We start from the raw sequence: 17,861 nt of genomic DNA, 5'->3' as shown, positions 1-17,861 counted from the left end.
CTTTGTGTGTGGTCATCACAGTCTCATTTGCTCGCCTGAGTCATGACCCTGCGGGGAAAAATTGCTATCATTATTACAGGAAATGAGAATGGGTCTTTGGAGGATATGATAATGTAATTGTATCAGCTTCTTGGTCAAGCAATTCTACCTGCAGACTCATCATTTAAAGTCAAAGATGAATGGGTCCTGGATCGCCACCTTGTGGAAAGTTTTTTTGGTGTGGCAGCTGAGGAGCGTGCCAAGCCCCAGGGGCCCTGCTGTGGGAAACGAGCTTGTCAAAGACCATACGGAAACTGTAAGTCTTTTAGAGTAGAATTCAGCATTTTATTAAAAACAAGTAGTTTGAAAACATACATGGAAGCCAAGTAAAAGAGTCATGTATAGCTTAACAGAACGTGGCTGAATTCAGCAGACATGGATTTTTACTACCCTCTTTGAAATAAATCCTACAAAGACATAACAAAGCCAGTACAATTGTTTTAATGGAAACATTTATTTCATATAATGAATTTTCTTAAATGTAATGATATGAAGGTGTCATGAAACACAAAAGCCAGGCAGTCAAATGCAGAGAACATGTCCAGAATGGATTTCCCTCGTGTGCAGTTTCCTGTTTCTGGTGATATGTTTTTTTTTTTTTTAATTTCCTTTTTTTTTTTTTTACTTCTATGAAACTTCCATAGAGAGACAAATATGGACTTCTTCAAAGCCGAGTTCTCTGATTGGCAGGGAGCTCATCCTGATCAAGTCCCCACAAGAAAGTGCGGAGATGTGTAACTTCCTTTTGGAGCTCAGGGCTTGGGATTGGCTGGGAGAGGTCAAGGCGTGGAGTCTCATTTGGCAGGATAAGAGGAGGGTGGTCCAGAAAGCTCTCAAAGATGTCTAAAAGATGAGAAAAGCATTAGAAACAATGGACTTGTCATGTCATTTTCTAATCATAATCTTTATTTGTTCATTTTTTTTATTACCTCCACTCAGCTCTGTGCCGGGTAGAGGAGCCCAGGATGCTGGTGGAGCTCTTGTTGGTCCCAGCTTGTAATGGGTGAGCAGGTGGTGCAGCTGGGAAGGACTTAACAATGCATGTTCTTCCTGTAGACTGGTCCAGGATGACTGGAAGATGAGAAGTTAAAGAGTCCGCGTTGAGCTTATGTACTGGTTAATAATCATTTTTTGATGGTACACCTGAAGAAGTTTATATGCTTTAGTGTTCAAAAGACACATTTTTTCCACATACTGTACATTGAAGCAATACCTCTTGTTTAAAATACTCCATTTGAGCTCTTGCCTTTCAGTTGTCCCCTTCCTGAAAGGTCCAGTCTGTTTTCAAAAAATATTGGACAGCTGCTTATTTTTCAAGGGGTGTTAAACTAGCTACAAGTCAGGTCTTGTGCGAATGTGTTTCAATGTAATGTCACCAAGTAAAGGAGGAAAAGCCTGGGCTTTATGAGTGAGAGAATAACTAGGTGTGGTGAGGGCTTTTAGGGCACTTGGTAACCAAACCAATGAGAATAACCAGCAGCAACAAGAGGTACCTGCTGGGTCTTTGCATTGCTAGAGTCTGGACAAACAAAATAACACTTTAACACACAGCAAAGATGACTTTTAATGACTAGCCACGACCTTCAATTTACACCTGCCAACTAGACATAACTCACCAGTGCAGGAGGCCACAGTAAATTAGTTATACAATAAGAGAAACTGTGAGATTGTATAAAGATGCCACGTCCAAAAGTAAATATAATAGCATGTTTGATGTGGTTTTTTAGTCATGTCATACAAAGTCTGTCGTGAATCATCATAATCTGTTGGTTTTTTCTTCACTCAACATTGTCACATTGTTGTGAATGTGTGGCTTGTTTCAGAGAAATGAAGATGATAAATAAGGAAATGAGGATTTATGTGACATGTTAAGTCAGCTGTTTGCTTTCTGTCAACACTGCCACGCTTCTAGTGTACTCATTTGCTACACTGAACAACCAGTCAGAGTGAGCTCTCTCACCAACAGAAGAAACTCTGATTCAACATATTGTACCAGCTGAAAAAAGATGACAAAGTCAAAGTGTTCACACACCAAATATGCAAAGGAAAGAAAACAACAGAGAAAATAGTCTGTTGTGCAAAACTTGTTAACCTTGAGAAGGTGGTGGACTTTTAGAATATCTGAACCAATTCAACTTGCAGATTTTTCCCCCTCCCTCTCTGCTGTGCTTCAGCTTTGCCTCCAAAGCCTCCCCGCCCCTTGCAAAGGAGGCTGTCATGTACACACAGGCTGATAACCAACAGTAGAAGTGTCTGTGGACTACAGACTGTCTTATTCTTATGAGTTGCTTTCACTCAGGTGGTGGATTCTTGAAAATCATTTTATAAACACATTACTTTTATTCAAGCTACTAAGATCTGCTTGAATGCAGACAATGCTAGTTGAAATTAGTCATAACAGTGGAAAAAGGTGCCTTTGCTGCACATGAAGCCAGGTTACCTGGATGAGTCGTGTTTTAGGAATGCACAGAAAGTTGACTGTGATGGACAGTTTCTTCATAAACTCAGAAGCTATGTCTCCTAACCCCGCCCCTTGTAGCCAGTCCAGAACCAGATCCAAGTTTGTACGGATCTGGACTGCTCTGGACCATGAAAATAGTCCATCTGTAGAAAAAGGAAGTAACAGAAGAGAAAATTATGCAAAATTATTGTATTATAATAAAACTGTAGATAAATAACCTATACAAAACATCTCACAGAACAGTGAATCTAGAGAGATTCTGAAAACATTGTTTTCTGATTGCCACGACTGAGTCAGTGGCCCACTGCTATGCGAAGTCCAGAAAAGCCAGACAGGATTGCTGTAGCTCATGCCCTCTCACCTCTTTCAAGCAAAGTATTGAGCAAGGAGGTGTTGGTGAAGAAGAAGAGGTAGCCAAAGGTTTGGGAGGTGAGTGGTGGAGACAGACATGCTTCTCGAGACAGCATCAGAGAGCAGCGGTACACCTCCACCAATCCAGCAACCTTGGGAGGCAAGGAGGACACATCATCCACCTCTCCTTCTCCTTCTCCTTCTCTTTTCTCTTCTCCCTCCACACCCTGAGCTCCATCCTTTTTTTTCTCCTTCTCCTCTCTGGAGAAGGGGTTGGTGTCCAGGAGAGCCGGAAGAAGGGAGTACAAGGTCTGTGTTGATAGACAGGTCAGAAACTTGAGTAAATTTGTGTATAAAGTGAATTACGCACCATCATCAAGTCATGGTTCTAATTGAATTATTGACATACTGTACGTGTCAACAATCAGCCAAGGTTTAAGTTTAATGCCGCACAACTCACACATACCTTACATTTTTCTGTGCACGGCAGCATAATAGCATAATCAAAATGAACATGTGAGCCTCTACCATAGCTTTAGACATGCCATTTTGTCCCAAATGTATAATACAAAATATTTTAAGTAGCAATTTAGTGTGTTAACACCTGCTAATTAGTAACAAAACAATGTGCAACGCATGTCATCTGAGTATCGTGACATTATCATAACCTCTATGCACATTTTCACACTGCAAACCATATATTTGACAATTCAAAACATGTGTGTCAGCATAATGAGGGATACCTTAAAATGATTAACACCTTATAACAAGGTTTTCAAGACTTCAAAAATCACATTTATGTGACACTGACTATCAAAAAATTGTAAAATTCCTTTCAGACAGATGCAGCATTCTTGAAATACCTCAAATTTTGAGTCATGCACACCAGCTAATTTAACATTTAGATTTTAAAAGATCATCAACTAGGCCAACGAGAGGCTGCTATCATTAAGGATGAGTTATTTGAACAGATTTAGGCAGAAGGTGGATTGAAAATCAACTCCTCAACCTCCTGCAGATTACTGAAAAATCCCTTTTAATGCAGCAGTACAAAAAAAGCTCCATCCTATGTTTCCAATTAGTCTAATTCTGCCAACAAAGGCATCAAATATGACTAAATATCGACCTGGCCTCCTTCCTCACCTTGACTTGAATTCTATTTAGACTTTGTATACCCTTCTCAAACATGAGATTTACAGTGCGGGAGGACAATAGATCTGTTGCTGTTAGACCTGGTTGCTTTAATGCAAGTTTATTGTGATCAGATCAAGAAACCGGCTACACGAGTCAAACCATCACGGCAGTGACTGAAAAGAAGGACTGCATTTCTGATCAGTGAACATTTTTAAAAGACCAACAATGATACTCGTGATTCTGTGTTACCTATTTGTCTAATGAGCAAGCGAATTATATAAATCTATTTGTTATTTTGTTGCATCGTGGTTTTGCATGCAAAACTCAGCGCTTTTCAGGCTTGAGGTTCATCAGCATCTTGGATCACGGAACATCTTTGTTTAACAAACAAACTAACTCAGAGTGCAATTCACATAAATGTTGTGCACACAGAGTAAAGGCAAATAATCGTGGGTTATGTTGGGACAGTTTAGAAAAATGTATTATGTCTTAGAAAAAGTGTCTCTCACTTTCAATTAAACTCTCACATGTGACATGACAGATAGAAAGGTAAAGTGTGTTGACTTATTGTACTAACTGCTAAAGCTGTGGTACCGTGATGCGTTTATGGATGTATGTTTTTTGTTTGCTTATTTTCTACCTTGGTGAGGTGATACACACATTGTTGGAAGGTGTGCATAATGACATCATCCAGTTGTGCCAAAGCTTCTGAACAGGTGTCCATGTCAGCTGTCAAAACAGGATCCCCAGGAGCTTCCAACAAACAATCATTAAGATTAATATGAGATGAAGCAGCAGCTTTTATTTCTGTGTTCAACTCTGCCAAAGATCTGTGCTGACTTATAACTCGAGCCAGTCACTTCTGATGTTTTCAGATTCCTCTCACCTTCAAATTCCCACTCTTTCTCCATGTTTTCAACCTTGACCTGGAAGAAGTTAAGCAGCTCCGTGGCATTTGACATCCAGAACATGAGGGGTCGCAGATCGGATGACAGTTTCTGGACATTTGGTGTGCTTATTTCCCCTTCTTGCTCAGCTGAACTGCACACAACATTTAGGTAATCCCAAAGTTATGTTATTGTGAACATTCTCCTGTCAGCGTTTTGTTTGTGCTTTAAAAGAGAAACATACCATACTGTGACAAAAATTAGACTGAGTTATTATTACACGGCTATATTCGAGCCATTTTTCAGCATCACTGCATTACAATGCTTTCATCATACCACAAAAATTTCCCAAAGACATAACAGCACAAGCACAAATGTATCATGAATCACTCAGCAGGAGAGCTCTAAACAGAGGAAACATTACGTCGGACAAAAATGTTCTTACTTTTGCGTGGGATGCTTATCCCCAAATTCCTTAATGTTATCCTGTGAAGAGAGTTGGAGACAGAAAAAAGGAGACACATCTTACTGTGGGGGTGGAGAAGGGGGAGCAGAGTCTAGCCCTGCAGCCAGGGCAATTACAGCACATTTTCCAGCAGGAGGGAAGTGACTTCAGCTCATCCTCGCTCCTGTTCACAACCCAGAAGGCCACAACGAAGGGTATACGTCTGTCTGTCTGACTGAATGCGGTAATCTCTCTCTGGTAACCTGATGTTTTTCTGCCAAGTGTGTTTAACTGTTGCCAGGGCCATGGTGTCATGAAATACCATCTTAAAAAAAGTTCATTTGTCCTGCAGCAGATCAGTGAGAAAAGTTGGACATTTACCTCAAACATTTCATCTTATTTCATATTTTCAGCGATTGTTTCTCTGTCAACAGCAGCAGCATAGCTGGTCCATCACTTTGGTTCAAACTGTCTAAATCTCAGATGAATGGATTGCCTTGAATCGTACCACAGGCATGCATGATACCTAGATAATTAATTATATTGACTACAGCGATCCTCTGATATTTTCCTTTAGCACTGCCTACAGGCCAAATTTTAAAATTGTCCAATACTTTACAGATGAAATGGCATTTTCATCACCATCACTGAAATTGCAAAGGAAAATGGCAAAATGACACCTTCACATGATCAGATGACATGAGGTTGTGCGGATGAAGTTGGAACAGCAGGTCTTGATGCAATTCAGTTTTTAGTATTAAGCTGTTGGTTTCATTTTCCTCACCCAGACAATTTCTTTAATTAGATTGGCTGACTTGAGTAATATCTGCGGCGTCAGGGCAGGGTCCAGGTGTTTGGAGGCGTGATCTATCATGATTGACAGGAGATAAGCAGGAGCCAAAGGCCCACCACCAGAGTCTGGAGAGGAATTTTTGGAGATTATCTCCTAAAAGAAAAGAAATCCCAACATTTATTGACGTACTGTAGTTAAATAACTCGAGTAAAACATTAAAGTTGATTTACTTTTGTTGTCTGCCCGTCTCACCTGTAACAAGGCATCTGCATGACGAGGATGGAATTTCAAAACTGCCTCAGTAGACCCCAGATACTGCCTGAGAGCCTCCTGTCTGTCCACCAGCCCGGAAGGGCAGCAGGTGGTGGAGACATCAGCCTGCCATGGCAGCGTCAATGCGAGTGGTGGCGCAGGACTCACACGTGGGTCACGGTACAAGAAAAGAAAGTGGTTCCCCAGACCGATCACATCCCCAGGTTTTAAGACTGTCTCCCTGTACAGGGCCACCCCATTGTGAGTGACTCCACCTCCTCTGAAGGGCCGCATCAGAGCTGGGATACAATAAATAGAAATTTGGGTTGGACTTTATCAAAACCTGCATTAAGGACTGTATTTTTAAGACTTCATGTGCAGTTTTTGGTACCTTGTCCGCTGGGTGTCTCTGGTACAGCGCCATCTCTCCTGATCAGTAAGTGCCTGGCCAAAAGGTCGGGGGCCGACAGGAACGTGTCCACCTTCAGAGGCCTCTTCCCTTTTCTTTCCCTTTCTCTATCCTTCTCCCTCTCCCTTATTGTTGGTTTTCTCCCGAACACATGTGTATGTCCCGCCATAATATATAAAACAAAGTCCTACACAAAACACACAGTGGAGAATCAGGGAGGTCTGTTATCTCTTAAGTGCAACGGTTTATATCAACCCCACATCAGAGGCTAAGTTTAACAGTACGCAGTTGATAAGGAGCGAAGTGTGTCACAGTTTGCTACAAAAGAGACCTGTGTGAGGTCATTGTGTGAGATGAGGTGATGTGAGCACAGGGGTTTTGTGTACTGTATGGGTAAATTATTGAGGCATTGTGTCGCTTTGAGTCCGTGCTTGTAGCATCCCGATGGTATGTGGCGATTACAGACATGCAGGTATGATGTCACGTATAGGGTGCGTACTTCATTTACATAAGTGCTCATCGGAGCATGTTGCTGTAAGTGCTTATGTGAATGTTAGTGTGTGTTTACATAAGCTACGTGTGTGTTGATGCTGTTTGTGAGAGTTTGTCAGCATGTCTCACCTTGCTCTGATCGTAACCTTGCAGCAACAAGAAGTAGGGCCGGTCCGTGGGTGGAAGGATGAGGCTCTGTGACATCACTTCCAGGTCACAGCTGGAGTAATCCTTCTCGTCATCTGCCGGCTGATTCGTCCATCCGACCTTCGCTTCAGCTTTTGAGGCTCTGACCTGAAGAAAGGGTTGAAGGCATGATGGTTAGATCCCAGGCCCGTGGGTGCAAAACACAAAGAATATTACAAAAATGAGATATTTCAGAAAACACAACGAAGTTCCAGATAAGATAACAAAAACAGGAAACTTGGCATTTTACAAAATAAAGTATAAAAACAAAAACAAAAGACATAAAACATTTTAGAAAACAACTAAATCAGAAGATATGTCTCACAAACAAAAGCAACAAAACAACTTTTTACAAAGCGGAAGTAAAGTATACACAAATGTTGTGTTTTCTAAAAATAACATGTTTTTTGTCTGTCAGGTTCCCTGAAAAGTTGTCTTATAAAATGTTTTGTGAGGATATTTATTGTTTTGTATATTCCAAGCTTTTGTCTTTTGTTGTTTTTGCAAAACACGTTTTCTGAGCAGTTGTCCAATGAAATGTTTTGTTTTCTGAAATTTGTTTTTCACATTGGGTTTCCTGCTTTGTTGTTGTGCTTCTGTTATGTCTTCTGTTTCTCTGAAGTCTTATCTGACATGTCATTTTGTTTTGAGAAATGAGGCCTTTTTTTTTTAATGTTGTTGTATTTTGCGTAATAGATCTTGAGCCACGGCAGTTTAAAGGATGCGTCATTAATTCAGTCTGTCTTGACTGTACCACGCTCGTTACCTCTCCTGGCTGTGGGCTGATCATGCTCACAATGTTCTTCCTGTCCTGCACCCCTCCACTGTTGTTGGGTCGGCTGCCTGAACCACGGGGATCATTGACATGGTTGCCTTGACGACGACGCAGACTCAGGTTCATGTCACTGATGCTCCTTCGGAGCTCCGTGTTTCTTCCACGATGACCACGTTCGCTCTCCTCTGCGCCTCCACCTGACTCTATCCTTCTCCGCCTCCAGCGCACACCTGTTACCCAGAAAATCACAGCACCATCAGTTTCCTCCTATGTTGTATATAACGAGCCAGACTTTTCTTTGCATGCCACCATACCTGTCTGCAAAGTCTCACACATACCTTGGTAGCTCTCCCCCTCCCTCTCACGCTCTTTCTCCCTTTCTCTTTCCTCTCTCTCATAGTCTTCCTTCCTTTGGATTTCAAAGCGCCGCTCAAACCCATCCTTAGGCCGCCACATGTCCACCAACAACAAAGGACATTCCCAAGGGGCAACGCTTCTCCGGCACTCTGTCTCCCATTTGATAGCTCCATCTGGCTGCTGGATGGGCTTTCCAATGACATCACACAACAGGAAGTCTTCAGGGCTGTGTTTCTGGAGCGCTAGAAGGTAATGGAGAAAGGCAAGAAAAGGATGGTGAGAGGAAGGGTAATTATTTTCCCATAACACTTGGGTTTATGCTCATGTAACCCATTTGGTTAATTTTTTTAAATCCAGTAATGGATCACAGCAGATAAGAGTTGCCTTTGTCATACCAGCATCATCCGTCTCTTCCCTCTCTCTTTCAGTGTAGCGAGTGATGACCTGGGCGATGAGCTGCCTGGCAGTGGAGTGAATGTTGGCCAGCAGGGAGCGATAGTTGGCTCCACTGGACAGAGCATCTCCGTAGATCTTGATCAGGCCTGGAGCAGAGGAAGAGGCAGGGGGCAAGTAATGGTGGGAGGAGGGGGCAGCCGAATGAGCCCAAACCTCTCTTTCCCTCTCCCCCACTGCCCGGTCCCGGTCACTGTTGGAGCGCCCCCGCAGGAAGAGATGGGAAAGACGCTTTGCACGAGACTGGGGGCCAGCAGGCCGTGGCCTGAGGAAGGCCGGGGATGGAGACGGGGATGGGGAAGGGGAAGCCAGCGAGGGGGTGGAGTTAGAAAGGGAAGAAGAAGGAGCAGAGGTGGCCTCGTGAAGTGAGGCTGCGTCGGAGCTGGTGGTCGACCTGGGAACAACAGAGGGGGGTGTGGGGAGACAGATGGAGCAGAGAGGAAGGATAGAGGAAGGGACAAGTCAGCTGTGAATTATGACCGATAAACAACAAGGACTAAAATAAAACAAGCTTACAGGGTTGAAAGGACATTAATGACAGTGGAAGTAAGATAAGACGACATCGACACACAAACAGAGTCTTAAACAAAAACTTATCAGGCACTGAATTCTATCCTGAAGATAACTGGCAGTAATGACTCATGGAGAAGAAACGGGACACAAAAAAACGAGTAAAAGAACTTCAGACGGACTTGACAGAGATGGCGCTCGGCCAGCGACCTCCTAGTTTGGCAAAGTGTTTCCTGGGGGAGTTGATCCACAAACCCATCGGGAAATGTAGCTTTCTAAAGCGAGGACTTCCAGACCCCTCCATCTGAACAAAAAGAATACAGATATCAATTAAACATGTGTTTTTACTTACTTCAATAACCTACCATATTTCAGGATTTGTAAAGGTTCTGTGTTTGGGTTTCTATTAATCTGAATCCAAGCTGGATGTGTGTCATTAATGCCAGCATTGAAACAATATAACAATGGGATGATGTCACTATCAAAAACTATCAACAGGATACCTACAGCAGGTTGTCAATATGGTGAAAACAAACAAAAGAAATTAACCCAACCCCCTCAAAAAAGCCCCTGAGTGTGTATTTCCCATTCTCAAACAGGAAACATTTTTCGCAGGACTCAGGTCCAGCTGTCGCAGTGACAGGGAAAATCCCACTTCAAAGGTCACAGTCCTCATTTCTCAGTAATACTGTACATGTACAAATCCTGAATGTAGGTGAAAGATACCTGCTTTCTTTTCCTTCAGTCAGAATTCAGAGGTTAAAGGTAATTGATGCACCTTTGTGGAAAACTACCATCTCCTCAAAGCTCAATCTCTGACAAGACACATCACGATGTAAGTTCAACTCCTAAAATCTATTCCTGTCATTCTGGCCAGCAAAGATGGCTGTTTTTTAATGAACTTCCTCTTCCAGATCATGTACAGAAGTATTTGGACAACTAAAAAAAAAAGGGGGTGGGGTGCAAGAAACTTCAAATTCTTCAAATAAACTTACCCACAGTTGCTTCTGATCTCTGTATAGTGTTTTGTGATTGTCCTTAGTCACCTAAATGCAAATATGTAGCTTAAAGTAGCCTGATGACCGTGCGCGTCTCCTTCTCCTCTCGAAGAAAATCCATTTCTGAAAGGCCTTAGTTCGCCATACTTGTACACAGGAATCTCTATTTGTAATCATCCATTAGTTTCGTCTTCTCTTTACAAATAATTTATTTTCTTTAGTTGTTCTTTCCAAGTAGAAACTATCTGCTGCCTCCCTCTCTCTGGCTCTTAGTTGCTCTGGGTCTATAGATAGAGTAACGGGCCCATTGTTCCAAGTGACAGAATTTCCTTCCTTTGCTTTGGACAACACCTATATCCTGACTGAGAGAGAAAGAGAGGGAGAGATTGGTAGAAAGTGAGCAAAGGGTGAACGTGCACGCACATACGGGTGTTTTATCCCTTTTTTAGTTCACCGCTCAACAACCCACACATCTGTCTTTTGGTCTGTTTGGATCAATCATAACCTGGTCATCACTTTTTCATCCTAATAAAGTTCAATAACATGAAATGGAGATTAAACCTCAGAATAGATCCTGAAGTTTGTTGTTGTTTTACATCTGAGATTGGATTTTCAAAGCTGATGGGGGAAAAAACCCCATCACAGTAGATGAAAAATCATCCAGAAAAGGACCTAAAGTGAAATTTTGCTAGAGAGGATGAAGGAAAACACACACAGTGAGACAGGAAGCTTGATGTAGACACCTGTGATCTTTGACCCAGTCTTCAACAGGAAGATGCTGATGGAAAAGAGACAGGACACTGTTCCCATGTCCCAACTCATGGGTTCACAAGTCCACATTGCTAAACCAAATGAACCACAACAGACCAACGAGGTTCGTCTGGTGAATTCAAGATCCTTCAATGACAAAAGGAAGAGAGAGGAGATAACTTTTATTTAACTGTGGACAAAATGTACGGCAGCAGTAACACTAGCCTGATGTTTTCATTCGTCAGTACAGTCAGTACCAATAAAATGACCAATATAACTGAGTAAAACTGCATCACGTGGAGATACAAATGCAGATCAAATTCACCTATATAAGTGCAAATACTAAATTAAATCAAATTACTTTAAAAGGAAAAACTTAAAAAACTCCAAAGCACAAAAATGAACATGCTTTTATTTTAATGGTATAATTTTAATGACTAAAACACCAAAGTGAATCATCTTACTAGCCTTCTTCAGGGAGTCTACCCCATGCAAAGAGAACCTCAAAGGAGGATACTTACTGAATCCACAAGGCGCTCCCACACAAGCAATTATTTTTCTTTAGTATGAATTCTGGATACAGTTGCACTCAAGTGTTTACATCATCACAGATATTGTTGCTTTTGCCTTTAGGGGACAAAACAAAGAAAAAACTGTCACAGTCTCTCTAATACAAACAATAATTTGTGATTTAATTTTTGAAATACCTAAATTGACCACAAGAAATGCAATTATCCTGTTAATTATTAGTGTGTCAAAAATGTGCAGACCACATCCAGCTTAATACGGGAGTAGTGAGAATACAGATAGAATACAGCAGAGATGAGGGTAGGACGATAATGGCATCCCAATGCTTATTTCCTCAAGTCAACAAGCAGAAGTTATGTAATATCTAAATAGTGTAGGCTATTTTTTATGATTAACTAATTATGGTGGAGTAGTCACACATGTTGTTGTTTAAAATACTGGGTGTGCTCCCACTTCTCCAGGCGCCACTACAGCACTAAGCTTTGACCAAAATGAAGAAATAAAGGTTTATGTTGCAAAATCAACCAACTTTAGCAGAGTTAGCCTGTGGTTTTCTGTTACTATCAGGCATCCAACAGCAGGATTACTGCCCTGCCTCAAGCAACAACAAACCTTTTAATATGAACCAATCCTTGTTTTATTTATTTATTTATTCTAATCCATGTATCCCTTGCTTCTGTCACGTGGAAAACATTCAGTCGAACCTCATATGATAAGAAATTCAACATCTTGTTAACTATTGCTTTTATATCATACTGTAGCTGTTATAGCATCACTAACACACAAAAAAAATTCGCGTATACTCCCTTAAAAGAGATAATAAGGCGAATAAAACCAAATAAAAGATTTTAAAATACTGAACACTTCGGTTGACCTTCGTAAGTATGACGTCATCGTGCATTGCCATTTCCCAGAATTCTGTTCGCGAGGCAGAAGGACGACATTCTCTTTATTTGTAAGGACATAACGACCGGCGTCCCAAGGTTAGCTGTCGGTAAACACGTATTTTTCTCTGTTAAAGTCTGTACGTGTTTGCTTTCTGTCTCTTTTGTGTTTAAGCTACAAAACCTCAATAATTACCTGTTGTTTTCAGAGCGTTAGTTATCAAATCCAGACGAATTCACTCGTTAGCGGCGAGCTAACAGCTAGCGTGAGCTAAGGGTTTCATCAAGCTATGCTAACACTTGATTTGGAGTAATGTGGTTGTAGCACAGATCTGAGAGTTGTTTCTGTCATAACACTCATCTGTATTTAACATCTAGCCTTTGAAGGATTATCAAAGTTAAAGGCTCACATGAATTTATAGAGACTTGTTTAGTTTATTAGTTAATCAACCACCCCGATTAATTATTTGTCTGGTTGTTAAGGAGTTGATTAATTGGGATAGTTAACTGTCAAAGTCGGTCTCACGGTGAAATCGATAAGTTTCAATATATTTGACTTGACATTGAGACTATAGAATAGAATAGGCCTTTATTGTCATTGTTACAGGTACAACGAAATTAAGTGCTCTCCAGTCAGTGCATTATTAATTGCGCCGGCATAAGAATATAAAATGAAAAGCAAATTAAGAATAAATAGAAACATAAAACAACATTTGCAGCAAACACAAACAGTATGAACACATAGTCAATGCGTAAAAACAATCTGTAGACAAGCATACTTTCTATCACATTCGGATTCCATATTGCACATCATTTTTTATTTTTTTTTGCAGCATTGAGCGTGGTTATTGCAGCTGGGTTAAAACTGTGTTTGAGTCTATTTGTTCTTGTGTTAATTGGCCTGTACCATCTGCCTGAAGGCCACAGTTCAAACAGAGGGGATCAGGATGGCGGGTGTCCTTTATGATTTTCCAGGCCTTTTTGAGACAATGTGAACTGTGTAGTTCTTCCAGTGTGGGGAGAGGGGAGCCGACCATCTTTTGGGCGGTGTTGATGACCCTATGTGCTCTCTTTGCAAATTACCTGTGTAATTTGCACTTGTTAGATGGTATCTTGAGGATGTTGTCATTATCTTTTACCTACCTGTTTTTAGCTCTAAATTACTCAAGACTGTGCCTTTTTGTTGCAGCATTCGTCAGGTGTCTGACTGAAGCACACAGATATGGCTGAGACTATTGATGACAAGATCAAAAACTACAGGACGGCTCCCTTTGACGCCCGATTCCCCAACACAAACCAGACCCGCAACTGTTTCCAGAACTACCTGGGTGAGAACAGGGATCAGTGTATCTAGATGACACACTGAAGAAAGAAGCCATCTGTTACAGTATCATTAGACAAGCCCTGTGAATGACAAATCTGTAAAGCATTGGTGTCTCCATACTTTTCACTGTACTATTTTGTATCTTAGCTCTTACGAATGTTTCAGTTTACATTTTGATAAGAGGGGCACTTGTACAGTTTTCAGTGGCTTTAAAATACTTTTTGCATTTGTATAATCTTGTTGAAACAACCTTATATACATATTTGATATATTTGTTTTTCACCTCTTTATGAATTGTATGTCCATGGGCAATAATAGTCTTTTAAACAATAATGGACCTAAATGACCTAGCAAGTGACTTTTTTTTTTTACCACAAGCTTTAACGGCTCCTTAAAAAACAATACAAGCTTTGAGTTATTCTCGTACCACCAGAAGAATTAACCTGGATTCTTTTTATATTTTCCTTCAGACTTCCACAGATGCAACAAGGCCCTGTCAGCCAAAGGCCAGGATCCAACTCCCTGTGAGTGGTACCAGAGGGTTTACAAGAGCCTCTGCCTCAACAGCTGGGTATGTGTATGATCATAGTTCTGATACCAGGTTATTCATCCTGTATGCTCATGGGGTTTCCTTAGAAGTTGTTCTGTTAAAAACAGTAAATGATATCAGATTTTGCTTTGGTTTGTCTCTACAACTTATGTTGCTCTATTTATTTATTTTTTAAATTTTTTTTATTGATTTGTCATTTCATTCTGAAGTTTGAGGCCTATTGAAATGTACCATTTGTAGACAAGGCTTTAAGTTCTTTATCTGCTTTATATGTTGCTGTTTCCTCTAATATTTATTAAGCTTAAAAGCCTTCTGATTAATGGCTTGAATCCTCTGATTTTTTTTCTGCTGATACTTGTCTCATAGATCTAACGCTCAGTTTACTTCCTCCTGCAGGTGGCTAAATGGGACGAGCAGATAGAAAATGGAAGTTTCGCTGGAAAAATCTGAAATCACCAACCTTTACCAGTCAGGGTGTTTTGTTGCGTGCACCTTTACCTCTCTGCTGTGCCTGAAAACATCTTCAAAACAGCTATCCCAACTGTCATTACCCTTGTCACTGTTACATACTTAAACCATAAACACGCACAACTTCTATCGTGTTGACGTCTAAAGTTTGTTTCCTGTCTCTATTGTACACTTCCCTTTGATATTGTTGAATTAACAAATCCACTGCAGGTTAAATTAAAACGGTGTTTATTATGAAGTTTAAGTAGTTTTTTTTTTTGTTTGGTGAGACTTTTCACTGAATCAGGCACAGTTAACCTCTTAAATCAATTAATTACACACAGCAAACCTGGGCAGCTTTGGCTGAATTTAACAATGTTGGTGAGACACGTGTGATGAAAGTGACTCTGTGTCAGTGGCCGACACTCTTACCTGTGTTTTAAAGTAGTAAAACATTGGGTGATGATGATGATTTAAGCTTACTGAGCAACTGACAATCCAATGATGGCGTTGTCTCTGTTTTATCGCATGTAACACAATAAAACTCCGGTCAACATTTAAAAAATGATATTCTAATAAAGATATCTTCTAGACCTTAAAATTCTAATTGATTTCTTTGCAATCATTACAGCTGTACTATTAAGTCACTACAGTCATGTAAAAATACTTGAAAATTTTCAATGTAACGTTGCCTGCTGCCACTCTGGATTTACCTGTCATACCCCTAAGCTGACTTATAATAGTCTAATGGCAATATATGTATCTGTAGTTTTAATCCTCTCTCAAGAACCCTGTCCAGTCTGTCACCTCTATAAACTAACTTATTTTACCAACTCGCTTGAGTGACAAGACTAGTGGCTGGTTTAGATGTAATTCCACCTTGTAACCATGATGTGGCACCACTGAGTAAATAGAGAAAAAGAGCAATTTATAAAAAAAAAAAAAACGCTGAACGGAAGTGGTACTGAGAATGAGAACAAGGTTGAAGAGAAAGAGCAAACTGCTGGTGGAATAAAGTACTTTAAATACAGACTTGCATATCTTAAGCCATGTGAGGTTGCAAATGGACTTGTACAGAAAGACTTAGGCGCTTACGAGTGGAGAAGGAAGGAAAGTTGACCTGTTTGCAGCACTGCTAACACTATCCCCAATGCAGAAGGGTCCAAATATCAAGAATATCAGACCTGATATATATCATCTCCAGACCTGAGACACGGAGAACTCCAAAGATTCCCTGAGAGTGTGGGAGTACTCTTAGACCGGCTGTTTGGCTCTTATTTTGTCTCAATGATATACTGTTTGAGATATTAGATTCAGCAGTCATTCAACATGGTCTGACAGCTTCATATAGGTTCACAAGAGTATCACAACAACTTTATGCAGTGATATCGTACTGCATTTACGGGTCCCATTAATAAAACCAAAGGTAAAGGTGAGAGACAGCGGCATTACTTTATCATCTGCTCTACTCACTGGCAGCAGCTGATTCCTGGCATGTCTGGATGGGTTGTTGTCACTTCTCTAGGTTCCTGACAGCAAAACACAACATATTTTGACAAAAGACAAGATATATATCTTTTTTTTTATTTCAAAGACATTACAGAACAACAGAAGGTAAAACATGATTCACAGAAAGACTAAAGAAAAAAGCAAAAAAGGGCACGACAGTGGTATGAATAACATCTGTGTGCGTATATTCCTGACTTACCTTCCTCACATTGCTGATCCGCCAGGGCCTCCGCAGCCAATCAGGACCCACAGCCCAAGGCCGTGGACAGACAGATCAATAAAAATCATGTTAAGAAGGGTATCAAAGGTAACTCACACAGATTAGTACGTAAAAAAAGGAGTTCTCTAATAACAATCAAAAAGAGATGAAACTATTAACATTTGTGACTGTAAATCAAATTAAATAAATGAATGTATAAGTACGTGTGAGTCATAAGGAGAATAAAGCAGTGCGAATAGGCTCCAACACTTTTTGGAACTGATCAATTTCATTGTTGATGAAAGCAGTTCATTTCTCCATTGTTTTGCTTTCTATAAAGAAGTCTCTCCATACTAAAAGGTTTTAGAGTCTGGATAAAAGAGGGCTGGAGCTCACTGAGTCTGATGCAGTTTAATAGTGAAAACAAACCAAACGATTCTCCTGCCACTGTCGATGTTTTAATATGATTTGTTTTAGATTGAAGATACTAGAAAAAAATGTGATCAGTTGTATACTTGTGATAAAATCTAAATGATAAAGTACGAGTTTTGTGATGACATTATTTTTCCACGTTTACCCTTTTTTCTTTGATCCTGGAGTAGGACGCATTGTTCCATAGTGGGGTGTTTTTAAAGGTTGTGTGTGTGCTGATTGCTTGACTTTGCGGACTTTCCATCGAGTTGTAGTTATGGTTACGTTCCTGAAGAGTTATGGCATTTTATGGAGGTGCTAAAAGAAGTGATTCGGTTGAAATCCTCGCTTTGTTGCATAGTTGTTGTTCGATGTGCAGCCAGGAAAGTTCTATTTTTGTTGCGGTGAATCCATTTAGCTATGAAAGTTAACTGATAAAATGTGTTGTCTATAATGATGCCATTTGTTTTGGTTGTGCAGTGTAAACAAATGTCCTTGATATAATTTTTTTCTGTGTTTTGCAGCTCATACCCTCTGAAATATTAATTTGTGAATCAAATAAACTCACCAGGCCTGTCACTGGTCCGGATATACTCTCATAGTTCTGGTGACCGCGTTCTTGGACAGATATGGTGACGAAACATCACATGACAAAAATGTTTTAAGAAGACTGTCACTGTTTAACAGCCAGACTGAGTGTGTGTAGCCTGCTGAAAC

General features: G+C 40.5%; 2 protein-coding genes and 1 long non-coding RNA gene across 5 annotated transcripts; 1 reads left to right on the top strand and 2 right to left on the bottom strand.

Moving 5' to 3' along the window:
- Positions 1-300: 300 nt before the first annotated feature.
- rasip1 (Ras interacting protein 1) lies at positions 301-10,884 on the bottom strand. Of its 2 annotated transcripts, none has more exons than XM_072394070.1 (16): positions 10,540-10,884; positions 9,727-9,848; positions 8,977-9,428; positions 8,563-8,823; positions 8,246-8,454; positions 7,393-7,557; positions 6,754-6,958; positions 6,363-6,661; positions 6,102-6,263; positions 5,318-5,358; positions 4,872-5,026; positions 4,626-4,738; positions 2,862-3,162; positions 2,480-2,643; positions 969-1,110; positions 301-882 (listed from the first exon to the last, which is right to left on the bottom strand). In XM_072394070.1, exons 2-16 carry the CDS (start codon positions 9,846-9,848, stop codon positions 704-706), a joined length of 2,970 nt encoding a protein of 989 aa, XP_072250171.1. In that variant the 5' UTR covers positions 10,540-10,884; the 3' UTR covers positions 301-703. The 2 variants fall into 2 exon arrangements, with proteins under 2 accessions (XP_072250171.1, XP_072250170.1); XM_072394069.1 differs by having other exon boundaries at positions 8,216-8,454; positions 10,540-10,883.
- A 410-nt stretch (positions 10,885-11,294) lies between these two features.
- LOC140316299 (uncharacterized) lies at positions 11,295-17,726 on the bottom strand. The gene is made up of 4 exons (XR_011917323.1): positions 16,734-17,726; positions 16,499-16,554; positions 11,814-11,919; positions 11,295-11,439 (listed from the first exon to the last, which is right to left on the bottom strand). It is a non-coding gene; the product is annotated as an uncharacterized lncRNA (long non-coding RNA).
- cox6b2 (cytochrome c oxidase subunit 6B2) lies at positions 12,735-15,626 on the top strand. Of its 2 annotated transcripts, none has more exons than XM_072394071.1 (4): positions 12,735-12,803; positions 13,894-14,032; positions 14,499-14,599; positions 14,975-15,626. In XM_072394071.1, exons 2-4 carry the CDS (start codon positions 13,927-13,929, stop codon positions 15,026-15,028), a joined length of 261 nt encoding a protein of 86 aa, XP_072250172.1. In that variant the 5' UTR covers positions 12,735-12,803; positions 13,894-13,926; the 3' UTR covers positions 15,029-15,626. The 2 variants fall into 2 exon arrangements, with proteins under 2 accessions (XP_072250172.1, XP_072250173.1); XM_072394072.1 differs by having other exon boundaries at positions 12,754-12,814.
- Positions 17,727-17,861: the final 135 nt, after the last annotated feature.

The sequence above is a fragment of the Leuresthes tenuis genome, unplaced genomic scaffold, assembly GCF_036924035.1.
Source record: "Leuresthes tenuis unplaced genomic scaffold, fLeuTen1.0.hap1 SCAF_10, whole genome shotgun sequence".
NCBI lineage: Eukaryota > Metazoa > Chordata > Actinopteri > Atheriniformes > Atherinopsidae > Leuresthes > Leuresthes tenuis.
The sequence above is the reverse complement of the archived record's forward strand: the minus strand, read 5'-3'. Positions and strand labels throughout refer to the sequence as shown.

What these genes read in the sequence shown, in the direction of transcription:
- cox6b2 (XM_072394071.1), top strand. Translation starts at nt 13,927, where the DNA reads ATGGCTGAGACTATTGATGACAAGATCAAAAACTACAGGACGGCTCCC. An exon ending in CTGTTTCCAGAACTACCTGG is followed by an intron (nt 14,033 to 14,498) that starts GTGAGAACAGGG and finishes ATTTTCCTTCAG; the next exon opens with ACTTCCACAGATGCAACAAG. An exon ending in GCCTCTGCCTCAACAGCTGG is followed by an intron (nt 14,600 to 14,974) that starts GTATGTGTATGA and finishes TTCCTCCTGCAG; the next exon opens with GTGGCTAAATGGGACGAGCA.
- rasip1 (XM_072394069.1), bottom strand. Translation starts at nt 9,848, where the DNA reads ATGGAGGGGTCTGGAAGTCCTCGCTTTAGAAAGCTACATTTCCCGATG. An exon ending in GGAAGAGACGGATGATGCTG is followed by an intron (nt 8,824 to 8,976) that starts GTATGACAAAGG and finishes ATTACCTTCTAG; the next exon opens with CGCTCCAGAAACACAGCCCT. An exon ending in AGAGACACCCAGCGGACAAG is followed by an intron (nt 6,662 to 6,753) that starts GTACCAAAAACT and finishes ATTGTATCCCAG; the next exon opens with CTCTGATGCGGCCCTTCAGA.